Source organism: Alternaria burnsii (assembly GCF_013036055.1).
Source record: "Alternaria burnsii strain CBS107.38 chromosome Unknown 740, whole genome shotgun sequence".
NCBI lineage: Eukaryota > Fungi > Ascomycota > Dothideomycetes > Pleosporales > Pleosporaceae > Alternaria > Alternaria burnsii.
Genome location: NW_024066112.1, coordinates 1131235 through 1156125, shown reverse-complemented (window position 1 = coordinate 1156125; position 24891 = coordinate 1131235). Strand labels below are relative to the sequence as shown.

Here is a 24891-nt window from a genome sequence, read left to right as displayed (position 1 = left end):
CTTACTAGTCCTAGCAGATTCGCTCATGCGGCTCCCTCCAAGGTACACCTAGCACCTCGAAAATCTTTTTCTCGCTCCTAGCCTCGACCAAGATACCCTCGTTCAGCTTCTCGCCCCTTCTTCCACGATGAACGTCCTTGTACAGTCCCTTTTGATTCAACCTCATACTCTTCTTGCGTGCAAGCAGTCGGATACTGCGATTGAAAATGTCATTGCCAGTGAAGTATATTAGCGCAGCTCCCATTTCCTCTTCCGGTACAAGGAGAAAGTCCATCCTGCGCCAGACCTCTGAGGTAGGGAGGCAAGAAGCTCCATGCCACTTTGACCCTGTAGGGTCGTTGGATCGAGAAGTCGCTAGGGATGCTTTCAAAAATCCAATTTTGGAGAGACGGGGGACTAGGACTTCGAACACCGTTGTCCGAATGGCGGCAAGCGAAGTACCGGGTTTTGTGAGTATCACATCGATATCGCCCGAGTCTTTTGCGCCTCGGCGATAGCTACCCATAATGGTAGCTTTGAACTTGCTATCGATCTTCTGCAATTCTTTGACGAGGATGGCGCCGTGTGCTTCCACCTCAGCGCGTGGTATCCTGGAGTTGAAGTCATCATAATGCTCTACGCCGACTTTGTTGCTCTCGGTAAGCTTCGCTTTGATTCGAAGATCGTCGAGCGTACGATAACCCGCTTGGATCCATCTGTTAGCCTGAACAAGTCCAGCGCCATAGACACCAAGGAACAATCGGAGAACTGAATCAAGAGGGTCATCTCGAGTACTTTCCAGTCTGCGAAGACGATCGGTGAGTGCAATCTCCTCAATCTTGTCGGCCAGTCGCAAACCAATACCAGGGAGTGCTGCAGCTTGTTTCGCAGTGGTGATCTTGGTATTCTGCTTCTTCAATATAGTTATGCACTTGCGGTAGCGTATCGGCCGCCATGTGTCCTGTATCTGCTCGTAATATTTGCACATCTGGTCCAAGATTTCAATAGTTCGGGCATTGGGGTTCAGGGACGTATAGCCTTGAGCACCCGGATCCATACACTGGAATACGTTTTGGTTGAAGGGCTTCTTTTCACGCAGAGCTGATGCTTTCGAGATGAAATTAAACTTATTCGGTAGTTTGGGAGTGGTTGCCACGGGCTCTTCGTCTGTATCTGAGTCCTCCACATCCTCGATGCCGCTTGCTGCTGGAGACTCTGTATCCTCATCCCTTAGCGGCAAGTGTGCTGTGGCTTTGGCTTCTAGTATAGCCCGAGAAAGATCATCGTCGAATTTATCGATAGCCTTTGGTTGCGTAGCCTTCTTGGGGCTCGAAGATAGCATGACAAAACTATCTCTGACAGTTTCGTCCAAAGAGCCAGTTGGAGCTGTATCTGCAGTGATCTGGGTAGCAGGGACATGTTCTTTTTCTGGGTGTGAATCAGTATTCTGCAAGCATGCAGTCGTCTGTCGTGTTGACGATTTGACCTGTAGCGGCGTCTGCGAAGCGGCCGAAGCATTTGGTTGCAGCGTCGGCTGTTTGAGTCCTCTGCTATTGGGCGCGCCTTTTGGAGCAAACCGTGGCCAGCTCGGGTCTTGAAGCCCTCGGAATTGTATACACTCCGGCACATATGGTTCGTACTTGACTAGTACAATATCCTTGGGGAGTCCTGACATGTTCAAATATTTCAACAAGCTCATGTACGTGTACTGGTCATCATCCACGATGACGTGTGTGATGTCTTCTCTCCATGTTTTGACCCAAGCAGCTCCAAGTTGTATCACTTTGTGTATACGACGTCTCCGAGTTGTGAGTATATCGTCGTTCGGTGGGTAGAAATATACGACTTTGCCTTTGAGATATTGTTTGTACTCGGGATCCAGCTGGATGTTGATTGCTGGTTTAGGGTTCCTCTTGTTCCCGCACTCTCGGGGAACATCACCTACTCGAATGTAGAAAGGTGTAAGATCTATGTCAGCTGTCTCAGGTAAGGACAATACCCTTCTTAGCTTGGTTTTCGGTCCAGCAGCTGTTGCCGTTGTCCTACCGCGTGGTTTCGTGGCTGGTGAGCCTCTGATACGTTCTGATTCGGGCGCCGTAGATGAGCGCATCGGCTTATGGCCCGCCTGTCGCTCTATCTCGCGTAGTTTCTTTGTATGCGCTTCGAACGCCTCTCTTGGTGTCAGTCCAAGAAAGCTACTTGTTTGTCTTGTGAGGGATGTGGGTCTTGTGGATCTCGATTCTCTTAGTGCTTGTTCGAGTTTATTCGCGCCGTTGTCCAGGGTGTTTTGTGCATCGTTGGACGTATCCATGAGTTCGTGTTCTTTGAAGTAGGCTTCCTTGGCTGCAAGCTCGGAGTCTGACATTGTAGAGGATTCTGTAGTTCAGTGGTCGAGTCTTTGTGACTGCAGTGATTTTGACTCAATCTGGGTCGTTAGTGACAACGGCACGGCTCCATTTGAAGTCGTTCAATGTTGAGCGTGGTGGGTGCGAGGTGGTCAAGAGGGACGACTGCGAAGACCTATTTACCCAATATAGAACCCTGTATATCGATCGCAAGCACCGTTCGTCATACTTGCGGTTACCTGGCAACATGCAGGTGAAAGAGTTGTGGAATATGACCGAGGCAGCAGCGCGTACAGGGATGTCAGTTGACGCGAAAGCACGTGTCACTTTGGCCGCATTGATACTAGCTCGAGGCTTGCTCTCGTCATTTCTCGAGTTTGGCGGGACACAGATATTCCCCATCCAAAATGCTGCAACCACAGATAATAACATCATTGCGACGCACGTTCCTTGATGTCTCGTCGATCTGCGTAAGGTGTCAGGGTCGACTTGCAATATCCTCAACTGCAAGGCAACCATCCACTCGACCATTCACCTCGATACATACTCTGCGCCAGCAAGAAACAGCTCCCAAGCCCACCCCCGGCTCACCCGCTCCCGACCCCAAAGATGAAGACATATTCATCCCGAAGCCTCTCGGCCGCCCCATCGGTTTCAGCAGACCTCCGCAACCGGGCGAAAACACTAGCAATCCCAAGACCAAAAAAGATTACTCCGGCATGAGTATGTCGCAACGGAACCTCGAGAAGCGCAAAGACCTTGTGGAGAAGTGGGGCACGAACTACTTCCGTGACTTTAAGAATATCCGCAAGTACAGATCAGGAAAGACATTCATGGCAAACCCGAGAATCTTCAAGAAAGATGCTGCGCTGTACTTTCCCAACTTTCACGGAGATACACTGGAGGGAAAGGACAAGGACACTACAGACGTGCTCAACGGCAAGATTAGTGTTGTGAATGTGTTTAGTTCAGATTGGGGAGTACGCCAGGTGGACACATTCACAGGAAAGCAAACGAATGCTGGGCTGCACGATATGCTTGCACAAAACCCGGGCGTTGCGCAGATGGTGGATATCAATATCGAAGAGAACAGCATGAAAGCAATGATCATATCTTTGTTCCAGTGGCGCTTGAAGGCCTCTAAAGCAAAGGAGGATTGGGGAAAGTACTTTATTGTAAAGAGAGGTGTTAGTGAGAGGATAAGGGAGACTATCGGATTATTAAACGGCAGAGTCGGCTATGTCTATCTCGTAGACCAAGACTGCAAGATTCGATGGGCGGGTAGCGGGGACGCGGAAGGGACAGAGATGGAGGACATGAACCGGGGTTTTGCGAAGATGGTCTCTGAAGCCCGATAGTGCTTTCTGCAACGCCTATATTCGCGAGGTACATTGACGACATGTAACGATATTTTGTACAGCATACGGAAGACTTCAATTCCTACGATACCCAAAATCTCTGGAAACATAACTGTAATCATACAGGCCCAAGACGCCTTGCGCATAGCATGCTAATGAAAGTCATGAGGATATCCAGCCCGCTTGAACGCCCAAAATGAAGATGTGCAACCCCAGCCTACCTGAACCATAGCAGCATCAAGAAGCAGAACGCGATGAAGCTACCCAGTATGATGCCGTCTCTGCGCTTCTTTGTGCCAATCCTTCCAATTAAACTGTTGATGCCTGGCACTTGACTTGCTGCGCCCACTATTCTCCGGTTGATGCTTGTCAACGTTTCCCTTTGCAGGCTGAAGTTCTCTTGCACAGCGTATGCCTGGCTGAGAACCGAGTCGGCCACGTTGTGCGAGTTGTCGATGCGATTTCTCTCGTCAAGCATGTAGTCAGCCTCCGCCTGCTCTGGGTTCGCAGACCGGTATGCATCGATGTCCGATCGTACGTTGGAGAGGAGGTTTGCTCGATTACGGGCATCGTTGAGGGTGGCCTTTAAGCGCGCGAGCTCGCGACGGTGATCTGAAAGTACTTCGCGATGTCTGGCAAGATTGTTCTGCTTCACAGCCGAGGAACCGTGCGCCGATTCGGAGTCGAGGAGCCGTGACAGCTGGCCGACAAGTCCATCTCTTTGCTCAAGAATCTCCTGTAGCCTAGTCTCGACGCGCAACTCTTCTTCTGAGGGCTTTGCGGGGATGTTTGGCGTCGAACCGAACTGCGAGTATGTGTGGAACAGCGTCTCTGTCTACCATGCCTTGTTAGCAGGGCTGCAGCGAAAGCCGACCAAGTCCGTCGCAGCCGTGAATGAAACCCACTTGTTGTTCAAGAGTGCGCGCTTGCTGACGCAGTTGCGCCCATCCACCTCCAGTAGAAGACATTTCGAGTAGTATGGTATCTTTACAGGCAGAGGCGGCAACAATGGACCTTGGACTTCTGGCATGATGAGGGTCGCACCTGCCCTGGCGCGGGCTACGCAATGCACGGCCAAGGCGCTAGTTCATCTCGGGGATAGTGTAAATAGTTTAGCGGCCACAGTCGAATTCGACCTGTGGACAACACCAAAAGTATTTCGTTGACGACACGCGAGACCCCATCCACATCACCCGGTCCTACTAACACACAGTCAAAATGGTATGTCTATGCTCTCAATTATCTGTTCAGCACGAGAAATGCGTCGCGCAGACCCTGGACCGCCGACAGTAGAGGGGTCAGGCTGTTGCACCCTCCGCTAGTGGTGCTGCGCAGGATTTGAGATTTCACGATTGAGAGAACATGTGCTGACTTGATGCCTCCAGTCTACTCCCAAGGTCGTACGTACACCGTCGCTCGCGCAAACACCACCGTCCGATTTCGTGCTCACAACCACCGCAGAAGACCGCCCAGCTGTGGAACAAGTCCAAGGATGAGCTCGCGTCCCAGCTCACCGACCTCAAGTCGTATGTCGCCGAACATGGAACACTGGCAGGGAAGACGGAATGCTGACGGATGTAAAGGGAGTTGATCCAGCTCAGGACCGCCAAGGTCACCGGTGGCTCCAACACCAAGCTCACCCGCATTCATGACGTCCGCAAGGGAATCGCCAAGGTCCTTACTGTCATCAACGCCAACCAGAGGGCTCAGCTCAGGCTCTTCTACAAGGGCAAGAAGTGCGTTTAGGCCGACTTGGAAGCTCCAGGACAAGTTTCTAACATTGCCTAGGTACACTCCTCTTGACCTCCGCCCCAAGCAGACCCGCGCCATCCGCCGAAGACTCACCAAGCACGAGGCTTCGCTCGTCACTGAGAAGCAGAAGAAGAGGAACACACACTTCCCCCAGCGAAAGTACGCCGTCAAGGCATAAGCGTGCTTTCGTGAAGGTGTTTCCTCTTTTCTTCCTTTGTCTCTCATGAAGCATTGCATTGCCGGGGCTTTTCCAGCTAGCGACTCACCAGTGTACCCTTAGTACCATACTCCAACGGGGCCAGGAAGGTGGGATAGCAGATGGGAATGGACGGACAGGGCGATCTTTAACGGAAATGGGTTGGCGTCCATGTCAAGATCTATGAATAAAAAGTTCAGACAAGCACGGAATGATACCTCATGATTTGTGAAAGGAATCTACCTTGTTTCCACGATTCCATGAGCAACGTCCGATGCGCCTGAAGTACGAATTATGACCTACTGAAAGCATGCAGCCTGGGTAATGTAACCCTTACGAATTGACCAATTTTGCTAGCGCTAGGTCACTGTTTTTCTAACGCGCTGGCTATGCATTTAGTCTTTGCCGTATTAGTGGATATATGCGATACCTCTATTGACAAAACTTTTGCGCTTAAACTAAGAGGACGATGCTCGCCTGGCAGACATACATATCAACCACATTCCTCAGCCAATAATCTCAATCACAACACCTTCTCATACGACATAAGACCTCTCCACACTCTTGTACTCTTCAAGAAGCCGCCTCCCACTCCTTGTACAGACTCAGTTCTTCCTCTTTAACGCCCACCATTTCTTCCCTTACACCTATAACACCGACCCTGCCAATTGCCTCAAGGTCTTTGTACTCCGCAAGAGAAGTCTTGAGCGATCCGATGATGGCCTCTTTGTCCTCCACAAGTAAGACAATAGCATCGAAACCACCAGCGCCGGGTACGACGCCGCCGACAACACCGTCGAGTTTCGAGCAATAGTCTAGCAGACGTGTTTGCTGAGGCGGCTCAATAGGCACCCCTGACTTCTCGCCCATGTCGCGAATCAGAGCGCGGTTGCCATCGATGATCTTCCTCAGGGTGTCATGTTTCGATGCATTGTCGCCTTTTACCTCTGTCGCCAGACGCGTAAGCTCAGCAGCTAGGGCCTCATTGCCGCTTTGTAGCTCTTTCCAGATCTTCTCCGCTTCTTCTGGTTTCTGTGATCTCCAGGCGAGGACTTTTTTGACCATACCCGGTGTTTCACTTCCGCAGTCGACGTCGCACATGACCAGTCGCAGACCCTCGGGCATCTTGATAGCAGCTTTCTGTATCTCAGTGTCCCATGTCGGCCCTTCGACTAAGGAACGCAACTGTGTTGCGAAACCTGGACTGCTAGGCTGAGGTAGGTTACCCAGGAGGGACGGCGAGAAACGCTTGTATAGGCATGATCCGAAGACGGCAGAGGCGATGTCAAAACCGCTTCCGACTTTGCCTTGAGCATGTGAGTGAGAGGCTTGAGCAAGATTGTGGAGGATAGTTTGGCCCTTTTCTGTTCGTACGTCGAACAGTTCTCTTGGAAGGTAGAATCCTAGTACTGCTGCCGTAAAACTTGTGACCAGTGCTGCGCTACTTCCCAGTCCCGTCTTATGCGCCTCCTTCAGGCTCACGTTGAAGTCCTGGAAACGAGAAATTTTGTGCGGCTGGGAGATTTGGTTGGAGCTACGGGTGACGCCTGGGTTGGAGTAATAAGCTTGATCAGCTAGAATCCGGATGCTGGAAGGTTGGATGAGAGTCTTTGGGAGAAGGGCGTGGATATATGTTAATGCATATGTTAGAGCGGTTTCTATGAATGGGTTGCGAGATCTGGCGATAGATTGCTCATGGCCGCTAAGATGGTGGTTAGTCGTGTCTTGTCTACCGGACCGAAGAGGATTATCTCGGTGACCATGACTGAGTCGTATCTACTGTAGCGGTAGACAATTTTGCACAGTGATGCAACAGAGAGAGTGAATTAGAAGACGCCAGAGCACGATGGAAGTAGGGAAAGGGCACACGACCAAAGCTTCAGTCGAGTATTGATACAGGCGCTTGTAATTACAGGCATAGTCATGATTGTAGCCTTGTTTTGCAACAGCTGTTGACAGAGGATGTGGTTGCAGGCTCATGAAAAGCGCATTGCCCAATTAGGTAGAGATGCAAGGAGGCATGTTGAGTGTATGCCGAGAAAAAAGAAAAGAAAAGAGAGCCAATGAAACAAAGTGACAGCACACTTGAAGAACATGTTTGGTGAAGGGAGGGATGCACTTACACGCTCAATTGTGTGATTGTAATGCCTCCGTCTTCACTCTGCGACCGGTATCCATACTCCCAGATTGCCTCACGGAACTGAGGACTTGTCACAAGGATCTCATTGATCGTCACACCGGACCTCGTTTTGATAGGTTCGACAACGGTGTGAATCCTCGCGTCTAAACCGAATACCAGGCCTGTATATTCCCGGTCAAGTACGAGGTAGCCACCCGCAACTAGTACCTTTGCCGGACAAGAAACGGCCTTCGGGCTCAACGGCGCGTCCGATGAGGACATGCTGGAAGTGGAGCAGTTGGTGGGATAGGATGTAGCGGGACCTGGATTAGTTGGATTGATAATTTGATAGCAGGCAGCAATATTCGCGCAATGTTGGTTGGAGGGAGCTGAGGATGGTGGTCCTGCGGGGGTGTGCAGCGTAACTAAGAACTGCAGGCGCTGTGGGTCGCTGAGCTTCTGCCACGAACTTCTTGCAGCTGTGACCTATACACCGTTTCTTCCAGGACACCAACCACAGCCAGAATTATGATGGGCATCACGATGATAAGTCAATCACGTGCGCACATACACTGCGCCGCAATTCACATGCAGCTTTCGCCTCCGTCGGGCACGCCAATTGATCCTCTGGGACCGGACCTGCGGATTTAAGCCATCAGCTGCTAGTCAAAACCTGCAGCAGGCCAGATCCATGCGGGGTGCAGCCGTGTTCTTCTCGTCGTTCTGTCTGACTCATCCGGCCTTCGATGGGCGTCCTGGACGGCACGGTGTCAGAATCGTACCGGTACCGACGTTTCCAGGGCTGCGAGAGAAAGCGAGAGTCGCCCATTGGATCGCGAGCCCGGGGTGTTTGATTCCTCTCCGGCAGGACACGTCGTCCGGGCTGCGCGCGTGTGAACGCTTGCCTAAACGCGGTTCAGCGCAGCGCGATAATTTTTCGGCAATTTAGCGTCCATCGCATCGGTCCTACCATTCATGACGACTACGAAACTATGCGCTCGAAGCTTCCTTTTGACTCCCGCTAACCAACTTGCCTTCGAGGCTGACAATATCTCTCTCCAGGCCGCAGCGTGCCTTGCTTTTTCTCAGTCATATTCCCCTTCTCCTTGTAATACAATTGCGACTTCTTCCAAGTATCCGATTGGACTTCGGGCAATAACACAAGGTTTCCTAACCACCCTCGAAATTCCCCACCACACGCAATCCTTACACCCGTAAAGCGCGTTTGTTTGACGGTCATCGTCAAATGAACCTGCATCGACGCGTAGGGATCTCGAGAATAGTAGGTGTTCTCCGCTTCGACTATCAACAATTGCTTCTACCATCGTGTTTCGTGCACGCGAGCCACAAAGTTGTTGCCTAACATCAAAATTGGTCGCGGGCCGATATCCGAGTCGCCTGAAGCATCGCGATCGTCAAATCACGCTGGGAGAACGTATGCTAACTATCAACAGTCTCACCCTTTCCATCTGGAGGGCTCCTCAAATTCCTAAATGGTGTTTAAGAGTTTCCATCTCGCGCGCCAGAGTCTTGCCAAGGGCTTTACTCACGGTTATGCTCAATCAGTAGTTGCTGGTGTTAGCCAGAACAATCCCCTCGCCTCCCTCCAACACGACCGCTTCCGCAAAGGACTCAAGAATCAACATGCCTTTACATCAACATCGTCTACCACGAGCGCGTTCAAGGCGCTCGCCGCCGGACAACACGACCACCAGGACTCGGGTCTAGCCGCATACTACACAGCATGGCAGAAACACCAGCAAAAGACCGAGGACAAGGAGTGGTCGCAGTTCCAGTTCCGCAAGCTCATCGAGTGGGACCCGGCCTCCTCCAAGGCCGCAGCTGAGGCCAAGGATAGCAGTGTTGCGATTGAAGAAGTGGCAGAACCGGTTCCGGTTCATGCCGGTGTCAACCGCGCCTACAGTACCAGCCAAGTGGAGGATTTCAAAAAGGCTGTTGGTGGTGAAGAGGCGGAGAGAATTGCGCTGGCACAAGTGGATGAGGCCATCGCACAAGAGGTGGCAAGACACAAGGCCGATAACGAAGTTGTGCAGGCCACTCAGGAAGAACTCTCGCCGATTGAAGAGTCACGATCAGAGTCTCCCGTAACCGTCGCGGACACTCTTGTGAATTCGACGATTTTGAGCCGTACCGAATCAACCATCGCCACCAGCCCGATTGAAGCGCATGATGAGTACACCGTACAACTGCACAAGCTGGCCGTCAACCGCAATTATGCCGAAGTACCCGCTGTCTTCGAGGCTATGCTTCGCTCAGATGTCAAGCCATCAGCCACTGCATACAACGCTTTGCTATCCGCTGCGATCCACCTTCCCCGTGCTCAGCATCAGGTGGTCCCCAAGGCTTTGGACGTGTACTCTGACATGCTGCGCCGACGGGTTGTTCCTGATACCGCTACTTACACCACTCTGATTGAACTCCTTTCCGTTCGTTCTCTGGAAGTTGTGTCTCAGAGGCAGAGCTTCGAGGACAGGCGACTACGATATGGTGGTATGGAAGAGGAGGGCAGCTTCATGCTCCAATCTCACGAGACCGATTATGCTATCTTGGCCGAAGATGGGTCGCTGTCAGTCGCTATCAAGCTGTTCGATGCCGCTGTCCATGTAGAGGCAAACCGAACGTTCTCTGAGAAGACCTACCGATTGCTCGTCACCGCTTGCGCGGAAAGTGATCGTGTAGAGGACATGGTTCGGATCTACTCCCACATGGAATCTCACAGCGTAACCCCGGCCGCCGACATGTTTGTTCCAATGATCCAGGCTTTTGGTAAATCTGGTGATCTGAAGAGTGCAGTCGAGTGCTACGACGAATACAAGGCCCTGGCAATCTCAAACGACAATGGTGAGATTGAAATCACTAGGAAGGACAACGACGTTTACGCAGCTCTTGTGAAGGCCTACACCGTCTGTGGCCGTACTGAGGGAGCTGAGAAGTTCCTGTCCAAGATCGAGAGTGCACTTTCTTCTCCAGAAGATGTCACCTCTGTTCGCGACATCGTTGGCCTCAAGGGTTTCCTTCCTGAATGGTTAAAGAACGGTTCTTTCGATCAAGCCTATGTACATGCAGTCGAGCACCTCAGCCCGCAAGCCCGCCAGATCGCTATGGCTGCTATCTGCATCAAGGCTGCTGATCGCGATTCAGTCGAGATTGCTACTCAGGCTTTCGACGATCTTGAAGCCGAGGTCGACTTGTCAAGACCGGCCATGGCGATGGGTGCAATGCACATTCGCACTGGAAACATTGAAGCTGCCGAGGTGTTCTGGAGAATGCTCGAGCTCTCTCCTACCAAGGCTGACTTCATTGAGCCTACTGCCATGCACAGCATCGCGTTGATCGGCAGTGGACATGCGGAGCGTGGTCTCCGTCAAGGTCGTCAGATGTTCGCTCGCATACGGGACTCTCAGTCTGGCTCTACACAAGCTAAGATGGAGATCGTAGAGCACATTGACGAGGCTATCGAGGTTATGGGTCAGTTCATGATGAAGCGTGGTATCTTCCTTCCGCCGCGGGCTAGCATGGAACTGATGTGGACGATGATTGAAAACGGCGGCCTAGTCACCCCAGTTGCTCACCACCTACTTGCTGGAATGGGACCTGAGGCCGTTGTTCAACTCAACTTCGACGACATCACGCTCCTAATGCAAGTTCAATCTGGAATTCTACTCCAGGAGGCCGAAGTCGATGTTGCTCACCTTGCACGATTTGCCCATCTTCTCGAAGTCATCGCTGCAACTGGCACGCCGGTCAACAAAACCACTTCTGGTCTTGTTGAACAAGTGCTTACCAAGCTCGACAGGGGCGATCTCCAGCATCGATGGTACGCATATAAGCATCCGGCTCCGGATGCCTTGTACTCCCCAGCACCCTTCGCTGCCTATCCTGTTCAAGCCCCCATTGCCCCTGCAGCTCCCACTTTCGAGGACCAATATGACCCTTACGCTGCATCCACCGACAACAAGGGCTCCGTTGCCATCACTGAACTACTGGAGAAGACCCATGGACGATCATCGTCTCACCTCAACGAGGCTTTGATGAAGTTCAGGAACATGCGTCGAGCTGGCCGTCACCCTCGGTTTTTCACATATGCTAAGCTCATCACTGCCGCTGCTAAAGAAGACCGCCTGACTCTGGCTCATGATATCCTAAACCTTGCCAAACAGGATGTCCCTCTCCTGCCTCAGTACCGCATTGTGCGATACGGCTGGGTTACCATCTTGGACGCTATGGTCGCTGCTTGCCTTACTTGCAACCAGCGTGATCTCGCATGGAGATACCACCAGGATCTGCTTGAGATGGGTGCCGCCCCGACTGCCAACACCTTTGGTCTCTACATCACGACGCTCAAGGAGTCCACTAAGACTTTCGATGAGGCGACCGAGGCAGTCAAAATCTTCCTTCGTGCTAAGTCTGAGGGTGTTGAGCCTTCTTCCTTCTTGTACAATGCTCTCATTGGCAAACTAGGAAAGGCACGACGCATCGACGACTGCCTCTTCTATTTCTCAGAGATGCGCAACCTCGGCATCCGCCCTACTTCTGTTACCTACGGTACCATTGTCAACGCTCTTTGCCGTGTCAGTGACGAGAAGTTCGCTGAGGAATTGTTTGAAGAGATGGAGAGCATGCCCAACTACAAGCCCCGTCCTGCTCCTTACCACAGCATGATGCAGTTCTTCTTGACGACCAAGCGTGATCGCAGCAAGGTCCTCAGCTATTACGAGCGTATGCGTGCTAAGCGCATCGAGCCTACCACCCACACGTACAAGCTTCTCATCGATACCTACGCTACGCTTGAGCCTGTCGATATGGAGGCTGCAGAGAAGGTTCTTGAGCAAGTCAAGGCCGCTGGTGCCGTCCCAGAAGCTGTCCACTATTCCTCGTTGATACATGCCAAGGGTTGCGTTATGCATGACATGGAGGGTGCCCGTCGTCTTTTCGACACTGTCCTTGCCGACAGCCGTGTTCGTCCTCAGGCTTGCCTCTACCAAGCACTCTTCGAGGCCATGGTTGCCAACCATCAGATTGCTGATACTGAGGATGTTCTCCGCGACATGCGTGCTCGTGGCGTTGAGATGACTCCTTACATTGCCAACTCTCTCATCCATGGATGGGCTCTTGCTCACAATATAGAGAAGGCTAAGACCATCTACGAATCTGTCTCCGAGAGCAGGCGTGAGCCCAGCACTTACGAGGCCATGACCCGTGCTTACATGGCCGTCGAGGACCGCGCAGCTGCTATGACAGTTGTCAACGAGGGTCTGTCTCGTGGCTACCCTGCTGCCGTCGCTGGCAAGATCCTCGAGCTTGTTGGTGGTGGTCGTGCACCCGCCACTGAGGTCGCTGCTTGAGCGATCAACCTCAGCTTCTCTTCTATTCTCAGATTTACTGCCTTTTGGCATTTCGATCGTACACCTTTTTACTCGATTTACTGCGACGGCCGAACAAAAAGAATTCTCAAAACAGCCCCCGCGCCGCCTGCAGGGTAATACTTCCAGTGGCGTGGCTGGGCATCAATATTCTATCTCTAAAGTCGCTTCCACGTTTTTCAGCGACGGCGTTTTTATCCAGGGTCTCCTTTCTTCCAGCGAAACGAAACGATATCCCGCAATCAGCGATGAAGCTGGTAGGCTGGGTGGGTCTGGCGTCTGTGTAATGGCAGGTGGTTAGGCCTAGTTGGGCTGCCTGATCTGGAAGTTGGTTGGTTGGGATGTAGGGCGATCATCTCTCGTACTGCATCTCGTCATGGCATGGTGTTATCTCTGGTGGTCATTGCATCTGCGCGGTCGTTAAATATGGTTTCGCTGTACAATACCCTGGATTATACCATCTCCTCTCTAGACAAAGGCTCGGATTCTGGTGGGCGGCGCGGTATTTTAGTATCATTTAGGTAGATAAGTAGTCAGACGGAACGGTCACACGTTTGCGTTAGAAATGAAGCGAAGTGAAATTGTAATAATAGAGTTGTTCGGTCGCTCTGTGATTTATGGAATTCGTGAACGTGTATAAGCCCTCTCGAATGCGACGAGAGATTGTCTGGAAGCAGTATTACCTGTCCATAAGCATATTCTGTAACATTTGATAGAGGGATACACGAATGATTCTCAGCTCTGACAACCAAACACGGCACGTTGAAAGTAGAATCGATATAAAAGACATGATTCAGTGTCTGATCGGAGCGAATGCTCGAAAAAAATGCATGTTATGCTATTATCGCAGACTACTGCTAGGTAACAATAAAGTCTAAGCAAGGCTTACTCCCCAACGCCATGCTTATGCATGATGAACCACCTCATGGATGGTCATCAATGTCGTGAATCGTGAAAATGTGACGCGTGCTGGTATATACAAAGACCCTCCTCTCGCTTCTCGCCTATTATACGCTCCCTTTCCCCATTCAACTGCTCAGTTGTAGTTTCTCGTCTCAGTCGCTTGGTCAGCTTCTCGTGCTAGGCGGTTCTCGTTGGCGGCTTGCTGCAGAGTCTGGTTGTTCGTTTGGCGTTTCTGTGCATCGAGCTTCTTCTGGAGGTCGCCTGATGAAGCCTTGTTCGCGCGGGCCTGAGAGCTATGTCAGCGATTGTGGTCAAGAGTCGCGCGGCCCTTTCTTTGCTATTGCTCCGTCAGATGTGGAGGTTATAGATACGTACCTCTGCAGCAGCCGCAGCCGCAGCTTTCGGATCGTCTTGCCTGTTGCTATCTCCTAGCGTTCGTGGTGGTCCACCGACCTTTGGCTTTGGTGGTGCAACATTGTTCGGAATAGATGCTCTGGTCGCAGGCGCAGGCGCAGATTCAAGTGTGCGCCCATTGCCTGCGAAGTTGTCTTTTGACTGTTTGCCGCAGAGATTACCCATCTGTAGCTCTGGAGCTGAAGCTGTAGGAAGTTGGGACGAAGGAAGTTTGGTGACAACGGTTGTAGTGATAGCTACTGTGGCTGTGCGGAGGTAGGGTCCAAAGTGCAATGGAAGGTTGCGGACAAGACGTCAGCCTCGTGGCGGGGAAGGTGCATTGCGACGCGTGGGATTGGCGCCAAGTACCCGTCTCTCGGATACCGGCTACGGCATCTTCAGGCAGGGTGCAACTGTGCGTCAAACACTGCAGCTTTTTAGCTTCTCTGATATCTTCTCTACAATCCCGTCGCGTTTGTGACGGCTACATATGACGATGACTACAAACGTCAAGCACTCCGTAGGTGGGTACACTAGAGTGGTAGCGCAATGAGTTCTTCCGTATCCCGTGGAGGCTTCTTTGGCCGATCGCACACAACGACGCCGGTGTGTGAGTGGCCGCACGTACACCGATACAAGTCGGAATACTACCAGACATCAACAACAAGGCCTCGCAGTCATTCATAGCCTCGTTGTCTGTATCTGGGGGCGCCAGGATTCGGAACAAGGACGATACACATGACAGTCGTGACTTGGAGCGAAAGGCCAATCAGGGAGCAGGAGTTGGATATACGCTTTTACGCATTTGGTTAGGCTCCATTCACTCTTCTCAAGCGCATACCTTCACCTTCGCAGCCAGTTCGTTCCTTTCACTCGTGGTTGATGTTGTAGAGTTGTCAGGGTAGACCCCTCAAAGGCATGGTTGATTGTATGTTTTTCTTTTCACTCACCCCTCGCACATTACCTGGCATTCTGATTACGCCATCGTGCTTTCCCACGTCTGAGAACCGTGATGGCCTCCGCCTCGACTTTTCGATATCGTCAGGAACACACGCTCTGAAACTCCCAAAGCACGCAAAAATGGCTAATAACTGTGCAGATTGCGATCGCGATTCAGCTTTTGGAGACGACGACGACTTCTGGACTACAAATCCGATGTTTTCTTTGGACGCACCAGTGACTGGGACCAAGCGTGCTGCAGACAATCTGAAAGATGACGCCGCACGAACCCGGGGCCAATCAACCCCGTCTCAGCTTGAACATGGTACTCAACCCGTTGATCCAAGCTTGTGTTGCACTCGCTGCCCAGAAACATGCGACGTGCGCTCAACTAAGCGGAGGGCCTCCGCCCTAAAGGTGGCCGAGTATCACGAACTCACCACCGAATCACACACCGGTCTTGATGCGGATTGTTCTTTCCCAGATGACTGCTTCGAGAAATTCTGTCAGGAATGCAATCTGGAGCCATCCTGTCCACCAGCCCCTTGCCCTGACGACAACTGTCCCGATGGCTGCCCCGAAGACTGCCCCGAAGACGACGCTTGTTTCGACCCACGGTGTACTCAGAAAGATGAGCATTGTACAGACGACTGTATAGATCCCCAGTGTACAAAGGTCGCTTGTCCAGACCAGGTATGCTGCTGTCAGAAGTGCAACGCTCAACCCTTCGCTCTGCCTGGCACGCAGCACGAGTGTCACTTCGCTCATTCCGCCCCTACGTCCGTCGGTACTGTGTACTGTTACGACTCTGCGCCTTGCCATTTTCAAGAAGGCTTCCATGGACAAGATGATGGGTTATCTTCGTTTGAGACATATCCTTGCTTCTCCCAAACTCACGGGTACAATACCGTCGCGGATGACCTGACCACGATAGCGTCAAGCGCTCCAACACCAGCTTTGTCGCACAGCAATTACACTTCGCTAGAAAGTGCATTCACCACTGAGCCGTCACCGGGGCCTGGACAAACGATCTTCCCACCACACTGTTACCTCGACGTCGCCGGTGATCACTGTCACATCGATAACTCGTGTTGTCATGGATCTCAAAGAGCCTGTGGTGATGCCCCGTCTGCATCGCAACAACAGCTTGAGCTTTGGAACTCTTCAATAGCATCAGGCAACGGTTTGGCTTCAAATTTTATGAACTTTGGCTTCAATCCAAGCCTGCCAACGAGCCCTGTTTCGGCCGATCGCAACTCTCTACACTCGTCGAACCCGTTCAGCCTGAACTCTCCCATGATAGATTTTAACGACCAGACATTCCACGATCAGTCGTGGATGCTGACAGATTCGGCGTTCTCGAACACTTTTCAACCAGCAAGCTCATTCACTGGTGCAAACAAACTCGACTTCCTCGCTTCGGCGGTCCAGAGTGAGATCTTGCGGCCAAGCACATCGGATTTGACAGTTTCGAGCTCGGCTTCTGCTGCTAGAGCTCAAACTGAAGCTCAAACGTGTATATGTAAATGGTACGTCGGTCTGGAGCAACCCTTTACTGCCAAGATCATCTCAATCTATGAAGCCTTTGCGATTGCATGAGAACTGTAAGCTAATTGACACTTCTCAGGCAACATGCACCCGGTGTCCTCTGCCTCGCCGTCTTCGACGCCCCCGAAGCCCTTCACAGACATATCAAGACCGGACACGTAGACAACTGCACACACTGCTTCTGTCAATGGGAAGGTTGCGAAGCACACTCTAAAGATTTCAAGCAGCGCTCCAAGCTGTCTCGCCACCTTCTCGGTCACGCGGGTTATCGCCCATATGCTTGTAGCTATGAAGGATGCGAGAAGACGTTTGCCACCAACCAAGCGAAGGACAACCACGAGAGAACACACACAGGCGAGAGGCCATATGTATGTGACCGTTGCGGTTACACAACAACGACACATACACAACTACAAACACACATCAGTGCGCTACACGAGGGTAAGAAGCCGCATAAATGCCGGTTCTGCGAGTTTACATGCGCCGACTCGAGTAATTTGAGCAAGCATGAAAGGACACACCAAGTAAGCATAGGTTAACAACACTAGAACTACTTTTACTAACGATACCTACAGACGCTACGACCATACAGATGTCCCCACCCAAACTGCACATTCAAGCCCGACTGCCGCTGGGAGAACTTGAAGCGGCACTTGCGTCGTTCGAGCCACTGCCCGCAACTCCTGGTAGAAACCAGCGAAGAGTACAAGTCCTACCGCGAAGGTGTACGGCGTGAGATCGACGACTGGCATAAGCGAAACGAAGATGGTGGCCTAGGAAAGGCCGGTAGGAGGAAGGGCAGAGCGTAGATGACACCGAAAGTGAGACGTGGTGCCTTCGGGCAACTCTTTTGTGACGCGTTTATGAGAACGTTATGTTTGGATACGAATTTACGGATTGCCGACGAACACTCCCTTCAGGGTACTAGCATGAACAGCATCAGGATAAGCATGATACCAGTATATACAACAATTATTTGCCAACCATCATCTTGCTCAACTTCATGTTTGCCACAACGCTGCTCAAACATAGCGGCATAAGCATGCGCTATTAGTACTACCATACCGCTGGCAGCTACGTGGAGATTATACAACAGGCGTGGGCTAGTGCATCCTCGGAAATTTGGAAGCGAAGAAACGGTTTGGAACCGGGATGACGGGGATTTATGCTATAGGTGTATGCCTGGTATAGTGACAGCGATGCGTGTTTCAGGGCAGACAAATTCAGACAGAATACCGATATCTTGGATTTGAGAAAAGAAGGGGAAAGGGGTGGTGGCAGCGCTTGAGTATTTCAGGATGAATAGATCTGAGGAATAAGCCGAGCCATTAAGGACGATGAGTCATGAATGTTGATGTTCTAGTACTCTGGTGGCAGGTCGAACTGAACTGTGGAAGGATGCTTGCCATGATGAACACTGCACATAGCACTCACTACCTGGAGGACTAAAGTCATATGTTCCGTAGTTTCCATTGCCGTACCTAGTTATTCAAACGCAAGCAACCATCTCCACCAACTCCATCTCTCTCCTCACCATCCAAACAGCAAAGCCGCCATCAGACTCAACAAAACCCCCCTTCTACTCAACAGGCGGGATATCGTAGAAATGTAATCAAGATAGAGCGTTAACCTCTTTTCCTCGAGTAGCATGGAAGCAAGGTCATATACACAATATCGCTTCCATCGCTCTCTCGCTCGAAAACAGTCAACAAGAAAGAAAAGGCTGCGTCGCATGGGTAATGCGGCGGGGTATAGAACAGACAAAGTCAATCAGCCGGAGGTATGTCGGGGTCGTGTGTACCAGGGTGTGTGCGTGTGGCGTGATTACTGGGACGTCGAAGGGTATTTTGCGCGAGGTTGCGCAATCAGGCGGTGAAGGAGCGTATTAGACACTAGGCCCGAAGGCAGTCTATGGTTCGCGCAGATCGTGAAATAGCAGAAGGGTTCTAGAGGTCGTGACGTGTTGATGGTCCGAAGGGCTCGGTGGACGAGGACCCCTGGAGGGGTAGGGAGAACCGATCATCGGGGGACCCAAGAACCAAATTCGAAAAAACAAACAACGCGTAAAAAAACATCATCGTGGCGACATTACTATTTGTGGACGGATTCGGAGCTGATGAGGGTACTAGACCCTAGGGAGTGGACGTCTGGTGTGCTCGTGAGTAGTGGCCGTGTTACCGAAGAAGAAGGTGGTGCGGATGCGACACAACTCTTGCTCTTGCCGTACCGTATGTAAGGCGGTGGGCGATCTGAGGTAGGGGATGGCGAGGAAGCAACTAGGGAGCGTTAACAGACCAGGCCTTCAAGACATCTTAAGGGCTTGGAGGTATGCGGTCACCTCCACTCCCATGTCCGCCAGAGTCTGTGCTGTCGCCTTCGATGGTCTTCCTCCAGTGCTGTGGCAAGCACACGCAGACCAGAGGGAAAGCCTTGATCTCGTTGTCAGATTCAACGGGTGACCTTCGGCCTCCGTTGCTCACACCCGAGTCGCGTTGCTCGGCCTTTCGTGCCTCCCACTGCTCTGCCGTCTCGGAAAGTCTTACACCTGTCGCCCAACCATCATCCCATATACCGACAACCTTGAGCATATCTCCTCGTTCGAGTTCGAACTCGTCGCCGGCACGAGGTTGGTAGGCCCAGAGAGTGGCGACAGTATCGTTCGGATGGATATCATCCTGAGAGTAGTAGTCTTTGAAAAATTGCAACTGCTCAGACTGGCCAGAAGCGACACCATCTGGACTCGAAAAGTTACGCGTCTGGTCAGATCCAGAGAGTGGCGACGAGCTTGCTCCTAGAGCGGAGTGGCTCGATAAAGAACCTTGTCGTTTAGGGAGGTTACCAGCAAGATGGCCACGGATGGATTCGGGTGAATCATAGGGACCCAGTTGAGAGCCACCGTATGCAGTCATACGACCGCCTCGATCACTGGGGCCTGAGGATGACGATCCTTCCAAAGCCGACATACGTTGAACACGGGCGCCTGGGAGGATAGTAGCGGGCGTTTGACCGTCGCCCCCATAGCTCATGGGTGGAATAATGCCCGCCTTTGGTGATTGGTGTCGCGAAGGGGATGGCGTGTTGAAGACGCTACCAGCCTGGCTATTCTTTTGGTGCCGCCTTCGCATGCAGCAGAAGACAATAGCTGCAATGATTAGGGCGGCGCCGATGAGTGATCCTATAACGATGCCAGCAATGGCACCTCCAGAAAGACCAGAACCGGAATCGCGTCCTCCAGATCCAGCGCCTGCTGTGGAGCTTGGAGATCCAGATGAAGTGCTCGAGGGGAATACTGGAGGCATCGAAACGGTTGTGGGCAGATCGACGCCTACGCAGCGCGACTCGACGTTCGCATTGACGCAGCAAGAATCTGTGGAGTTAACGGTACTTGAGCCACAGAAGAGGCACAATCCCTGGAGGTTTCCTTGGTATCCACATTCGTCGGGCTCGTTTTTGGTTGCATCGATGCAGTTACTGCTGAGCGAGCTGGCAGGGTTGGAGCAGCGAGCGAAGTCGGAACGAATTTCCGGAACTGCATTGTTACCAGGTGTACCGCACAGGTCCGGGCTTGATACGATTACTTGTTCGCTGATAGCAAAATCGGCCTGCGTTTGTCAGTCTTACGATACGGTGTAATTTCGGGGAGATAGTCACGTACGCAAGCACCTGCGCAGAGCGGAGTTGCGTCCGTGTCGCTGAGTCCGCATGCAGTCCTAGAAGATTGGATGATGAGGTTACAGAGGACTGTTCTTGTGTAACGAGCATAGAGATTGGTGGTGCTAGTGAGGTTGACGCTTGAGCATCCCAATATGTCTTGGTACCTGAGGTGTGTTAGTCTACTGGTGGCATTGAGCAGTCGTGTGGCACGACTAGGACTAGACTAACTGTCGCTGCACGTATCCGGTGCCAATGTAGTTGACCAAACCTTCGTCGAACGACTGGGTGTCAGACACGTATTGGAGGAAAGGACTGTTTGCGACCACGATTAGTCACCACTCGATATATCCAGTCACGTTGGACGTACAAGTTGCCGGTCAAATTTGTATCGACAGATGCAGAACTGAAGGCCGGACAGGCTGTCGAGCCCCGGAGCGATACGCAACTTTGCTGGGCCATGGTTTGTGGTACAGAGGCAGCAGCAGCAACGACTGCAAAGACGAGAGCCCTTTTTGTGCCAGAACGTGATTGCTTTTGGGAACAGGAGGTGGTAGCGCGAGCATTGTCGCAGCACAGGCACGGGCGCATGCTGATGATATTGGTACGCGTAGAAGCTGTATGACTTGTCGATAATTCCAGTCCTAGGATGTGGCCGTGGTGGAGTAAAGTTGTCGATGATGACGGGCCAGTAGGAGACGCGCAGCTTCAAAAGTCCATTCGCGACATGTAGATCGGGCGTCGGGCGGTGTATATCTATGTAGTTGTCGTCGACGCAAGAGTATTAGAAAATAGAGACCGTATCGATTGCGTGCCGGTCTAAGAAAGGAAGGAGAGAGCCTGGCTCGCAGCGGCAGAAAGAGCGTACTGGGTAGGGAAGCTGCGATGGGTCTCTACAGTGGAGAGAGGAAGGCACGCGCTTGAGCGTTGGGGGATGGTCAACACGCACGAACAGCGAAGCTACCGTGTCGGCTAGCTCCTTCCTTGGGCGCCAGGGTCAGCTCTGCCTAGGCGTTGATTGGCCCGACCCTGCCGGCGGGAAATGAGCGCGAAGTCTGTACCTGGCCTAAAATTATCTCTCCGATGCTTTTCGTCTCAGGTTCCTGGCTGCGGATTACGACTCCAGCTGGTCGAGTGATGAGGGTTAACACTGTCGTGCTATACACCATCCTCATCATCGACCCACTGCATATCCACTGCATACCCACTGTGTGCAACGTGTCGACGGGAGCTCGCAGCTCTCCACCTGGGCCTTTTGCTGGCTTGCAGCACTGCGTATACGGTATAGCGTCTGACTGCATGCGCTAGCCCTCCTCATGTACTAGTCCGCTGTTTCAATATACAACCACTGCCTTCACCGCGCAACCGGTCCGCTTCGGCTGGCCTTGCTATGTTGCAGCGCATAACGTCGAGCTTGTGCCTGAGACCGTCCCACCTCAGTACTACCATCGCTTCGTCCATGCGACGTGGTTATGCGCGTTTTGAACCGCGCATGGAGCTTGCAGATCCTCCAGCCTCGTCCTTAGCGTCTTCCGTGCTTCTGTTTACTGCACTTCTTCTGCGCAACGCCCGTTGACCCTCGGCCCTATCCTTCTCCAGACTAGCTAGCGGCCCGCTCCCCTTCCTGAACCATTGTTTGTGAGCAACGAGCCTGCGACGATCTCTGCCCCGATCTGCATCCACATCCTGTTCAATCCTTAGTACCCAGCCCACCATGTGGAGAAGCACGTTGCATCTCGTGGTTTTCCATCGGCACCAACATTGAGGGCTGACTTTTACTCTGAACATGCCATTCCTGGAGTCGTACAACAGGCCGTAAGTATTTCCAAACTACATCCGTTCCTCTGCCTTGGCCTTCGACTGAGACTCTGTCTTCGTTGTTTATTACATTTCATTCCTCAAAGACCTATGTGGGTATACACTTCTAGAGTCCAGGCCTTCAGTCATCTCTCCATCACCACCCAATCCGTCATCATGTCATTCTACATGGTTTCCTTGTTCTCAACTGCGATTTGTAATACTCTGCGGCGTCATGGTATCCAGAACTCTCAGGCTCGGGGCATCTGACGTTGCCTGTTTGAACTACAGGCCTTGCTGGGATGTGGTCAATGCGATTCAGGCAAACTCAACTGCCGGAGCTCAGTCTATACAAAACCGTCCTACTCGATCACCTACGCGTCGCCAACCCTGCGTAGTCAGGTACTACATCAACGTCTACCTGGGTATGACCTACCCATGCTGTAAGAGTGAAACGCCATGAACTTCTATCGTGATACGCCAAAGCATGCGAGCTACTACGTCACCTAGAAATAACCTTGGCATCGTGGAAATCTTTGCAGAAGGCGCCTCTAGCAAACTTTTTGCTATTGAATGCACCGAGTGCCTCGTTATCTTCCGCGTTAGCCTGCCGGTCGCACCAGCCGTTAGGATCACCAGTGAAGTCGCCACTTAGGCATCCGTTCGGGACAAAACTGAAGTCCTAGTACCGCGAATCGTCGCACACGATGCATATCCCTCGAATGGGCTGGAGTTTGAGTGGACTCTGATGGAATGGGCGGATGCACACCATTACACGAAACCTAGCATGGATTGTCATGATGGAGAAGGGCTTACTAATTCAGGAGGATGTAGGATACATGTTACAATCCTTCAATACCGAGCTTTCAGACATTGCAGTCTGACGCTCGTCAACAAGTCTCACCCCTATGCTGATTTACACTCCATATATACTGTGGGCGAGATCGTTCAACTTGCGTTCTTCAAAAAAGACGACATTTTCTTAGTCATGAGTACCTCTCCGCTCGTCACCAAATCCTCAAGCACTTCGTACACAATCTCGATCAGGAGGACGATGACGGCACAGAGCATCACTGCGACCTTCAAGCCGTATACTTCAGCCTAGAAACTGTAACTCTGTGGCTCTTTTCAGACGATAGCATTTCAGCAGAACACACGACTCTTTGTAAATGCGACATGAGCATCTCAAACATACTAGTCGTTACTAGAGGTAGTCTGGTCTCAATAGCAGGCTAGGAACGCGTAACCACGCTTCCTACCTACACCGCTATCAAGCTACCCCAGTTTCTCGGAGAATTTGTCCGCGCCGCTCCTGCTGAAAACACCACCAACACCACCTCGGAAGTATACAAAACAGAAATGAAACACTACTGTGCGACGTGCCTAAAGGAATACCTCTCAGATGAGATAACTCGGGTTTGTTCTACTTGATCTAGCATCTTTGAGACAGAAAGGATTAGGCCCGATGTATCAATCTAGCTGGATAAGTGTGAGAATGATATGACAGCCAAGTGGGTGAGGGTCTGGCTAGATGCCGCTAATGGGGGAGAGAGCCGAAGTTTGCTTTGAAAGATGCGTGTCGGAAACCGCTGATGTTGCATAGGTGGTTGTATGAGGACACTGTAAGCCTAGATTGGGAATGGATGAGTAGAGTAGCCGAGATTTTCCGGTTTCTCGGATATCTCAGAGTGTTTTTGAAGTCTATTGCAGTGTAAGCTCTAGCCTATGCCTTATAGTACCATGTCCAAAACAAGATTGGGTATCATTCAACGCCATGTCCTCATCTCCACACCCCTCATTCTTCGCCGCGTCTTCATTTCTGACATATGACACGCTTCATCAATCCAGCGGCCACGCAAGGACATGTCCTAGAAGAATTTGACACCTTCTCCCTCACCTCCAGACCCAAAAACCTGCGCCTTCCCCCTCTTCACGCAAACCCCCAAACTCTTTTGCAACAGGTCCATATCCATTCCATAAAACTCTTCCCTACGGCTCGCGTCCCCTTCGACAATCTCATACAACGTGAGCACCGTACCCTTTTGTCCCGTCCTCTCCACCCATTCCTCCAACGCCGCAGCCCACTCCTCAGGCCTCCGCCAATATATCCACGCCGTGCCTCCTTCACCCTCTTCTCCCGGCTTTATCCCCTTCTTAGACGAGCTTGTACTTATGAATTCAGCGCGATTTCCGCCTTCGGGTGAGGCCATGTATGTGAGGATGGCTTTTGCATCGCGGAGGGAGAGGCTCCTGCGAAGGGTCGCGTTTGTGAAGAGAGGGGTTAGGAGCGCGTCGATGAGGGTGATGGTAAATATGCGGTTGTGGCGGCAGTAGGACTGGATGAGGATAGACCAGGAAGCCAGTTGTGAGGAGCGTGTGCTGGCAACGGGCTGGAGGGTGAAGAAGGGTGGGAAGGAGTATTGAGGTGGGAACACAAAGCTCGGGTTCGTGAGGGTGGTTGTTGAGGAGGGTGTTGGTGTGAACGTTGAGGCAGGATAGGGGGATGTTGCAGCCATGTTTCAATATG

General features: G+C 51.9%; 10 protein-coding genes across 10 annotated transcripts; 4 read left to right on the top strand and 6 right to left on the bottom strand.

The window, feature by feature from the left end:
- Positions 1 to 10: 10 nt before the first annotated feature.
- GT037_005243 (dna polymerase) lies at positions 11 to 2344 on the bottom strand (the record flags this gene model as incomplete). Its single annotated transcript, XM_038930290.1, has 1 exon — positions 11 to 2344. One exon carries the CDS (start codon positions 2342 to 2344, stop codon positions 11 to 13), a length of 2334 nt encoding a protein of 777 aa, XP_038787240.1.
- A 387-nt stretch (positions 2345 to 2731) lies between these two features.
- On the top strand, positions 2732 to 3682 carry GT037_005242 (mitochondrial atpase complex subunit atp10; the record flags this gene model as incomplete). Its single annotated transcript, XM_038930289.1, has 1 exon — positions 2732 to 3682. The coding sequence occupies one exon, from the start codon at positions 2732 to 2734 to the stop codon at positions 3680 to 3682; it is 951 nt and encodes a 316-aa protein (XP_038787239.1).
- Positions 3683 to 3899: 217 nt separating this feature from the next.
- GT037_005241 (v-snare-domain-containing protein) lies at positions 3900 to 4650 on the bottom strand (the record flags this gene model as incomplete). Its single annotated transcript, XM_038930288.1, has 2 exons — positions 3900 to 4517; positions 4588 to 4650. 2 exons carry the CDS (start codon positions 4648 to 4650, stop codon positions 3900 to 3902), a joined length of 681 nt encoding a protein of 226 aa, XP_038787238.1.
- Positions 4651 to 4900: 250 nt separating this feature from the next.
- GT037_005240 (60s ribosomal protein l35) lies at positions 4901 to 5612 on the top strand (the record flags this gene model as incomplete). Its single annotated transcript, XM_038930287.1, has 5 exons — positions 4901 to 4903; positions 5068 to 5082; positions 5144 to 5208; positions 5266 to 5418; positions 5471 to 5612. 5 exons carry the CDS (start codon positions 4901 to 4903, stop codon positions 5610 to 5612), a joined length of 378 nt encoding a protein of 125 aa, XP_038787237.1.
- Positions 5613 to 6203: 591 nt separating this feature from the next.
- Positions 6204 to 8031, bottom strand: GT037_005239 (phosphomevalonate kinase; the record flags this gene model as incomplete). The annotated part of the gene is made up of 2 exons (XM_038930286.1): positions 6204 to 7332; positions 7754 to 8031. The coding sequence occupies 2 exons, from the start codon at positions 8029 to 8031 to the stop codon at positions 6204 to 6206; spliced, it is 1407 nt and encodes a 468-aa protein (XP_038787236.1).
- A 1211-nt stretch (positions 8032 to 9242) lies between these two features.
- On the top strand, positions 9243 to 13115 carry GT037_005238 (pentatricopeptide repeat protein; the record flags this gene model as incomplete). Its single annotated transcript, XM_038930285.1, has 1 exon — positions 9243 to 13115. One exon carries the CDS (start codon positions 9243 to 9245, stop codon positions 13113 to 13115), a length of 3873 nt encoding a protein of 1290 aa, XP_038787235.1.
- A 1054-nt stretch (positions 13116 to 14169) lies between these two features.
- On the bottom strand, positions 14170 to 14615 carry GT037_005237 (uncharacterized protein; the record flags this gene model as incomplete). Its single annotated transcript, XM_038930284.1, has 2 exons — positions 14170 to 14322; positions 14412 to 14615. The coding sequence occupies 2 exons, from the start codon at positions 14613 to 14615 to the stop codon at positions 14170 to 14172; spliced, it is 357 nt and encodes a 118-aa protein (XP_038787234.1).
- Positions 14616 to 15509: 894 nt separating this feature from the next.
- Positions 15510 to 17725, top strand: GT037_005236 (uncharacterized protein; the record flags this gene model as incomplete). The annotated part of the gene is made up of 3 exons (XM_038930283.1): positions 15510 to 16897; positions 16996 to 17440; positions 17492 to 17725. The coding sequence occupies 3 exons, from the start codon at positions 15510 to 15512 to the stop codon at positions 17723 to 17725; spliced, it is 2067 nt and encodes a 688-aa protein (XP_038787233.1).
- A 1503-nt stretch (positions 17726 to 19228) lies between these two features.
- On the bottom strand, positions 19229 to 21029 carry GT037_005235 (sh3 domain-containing protein; the record flags this gene model as incomplete). The annotated part of the gene is made up of 4 exons (XM_038930282.1): positions 19229 to 20518; positions 20572 to 20734; positions 20799 to 20882; positions 20938 to 21029. 4 exons carry the CDS (start codon positions 21027 to 21029, stop codon positions 19229 to 19231), a joined length of 1629 nt encoding a protein of 542 aa, XP_038787232.1.
- Positions 21030 to 24232: 3203 nt separating this feature from the next.
- GT037_005234 (uncharacterized protein) lies at positions 24233 to 24880 on the bottom strand (the record flags this gene model as incomplete). The annotated part of the gene is made up of 1 exon (XM_038930281.1): positions 24233 to 24880. One exon carries the CDS (start codon positions 24878 to 24880, stop codon positions 24233 to 24235), a length of 648 nt encoding a protein of 215 aa, XP_038787231.1.
- Between the last annotated feature and the right edge of the window lie 11 nt (positions 24881 to 24891).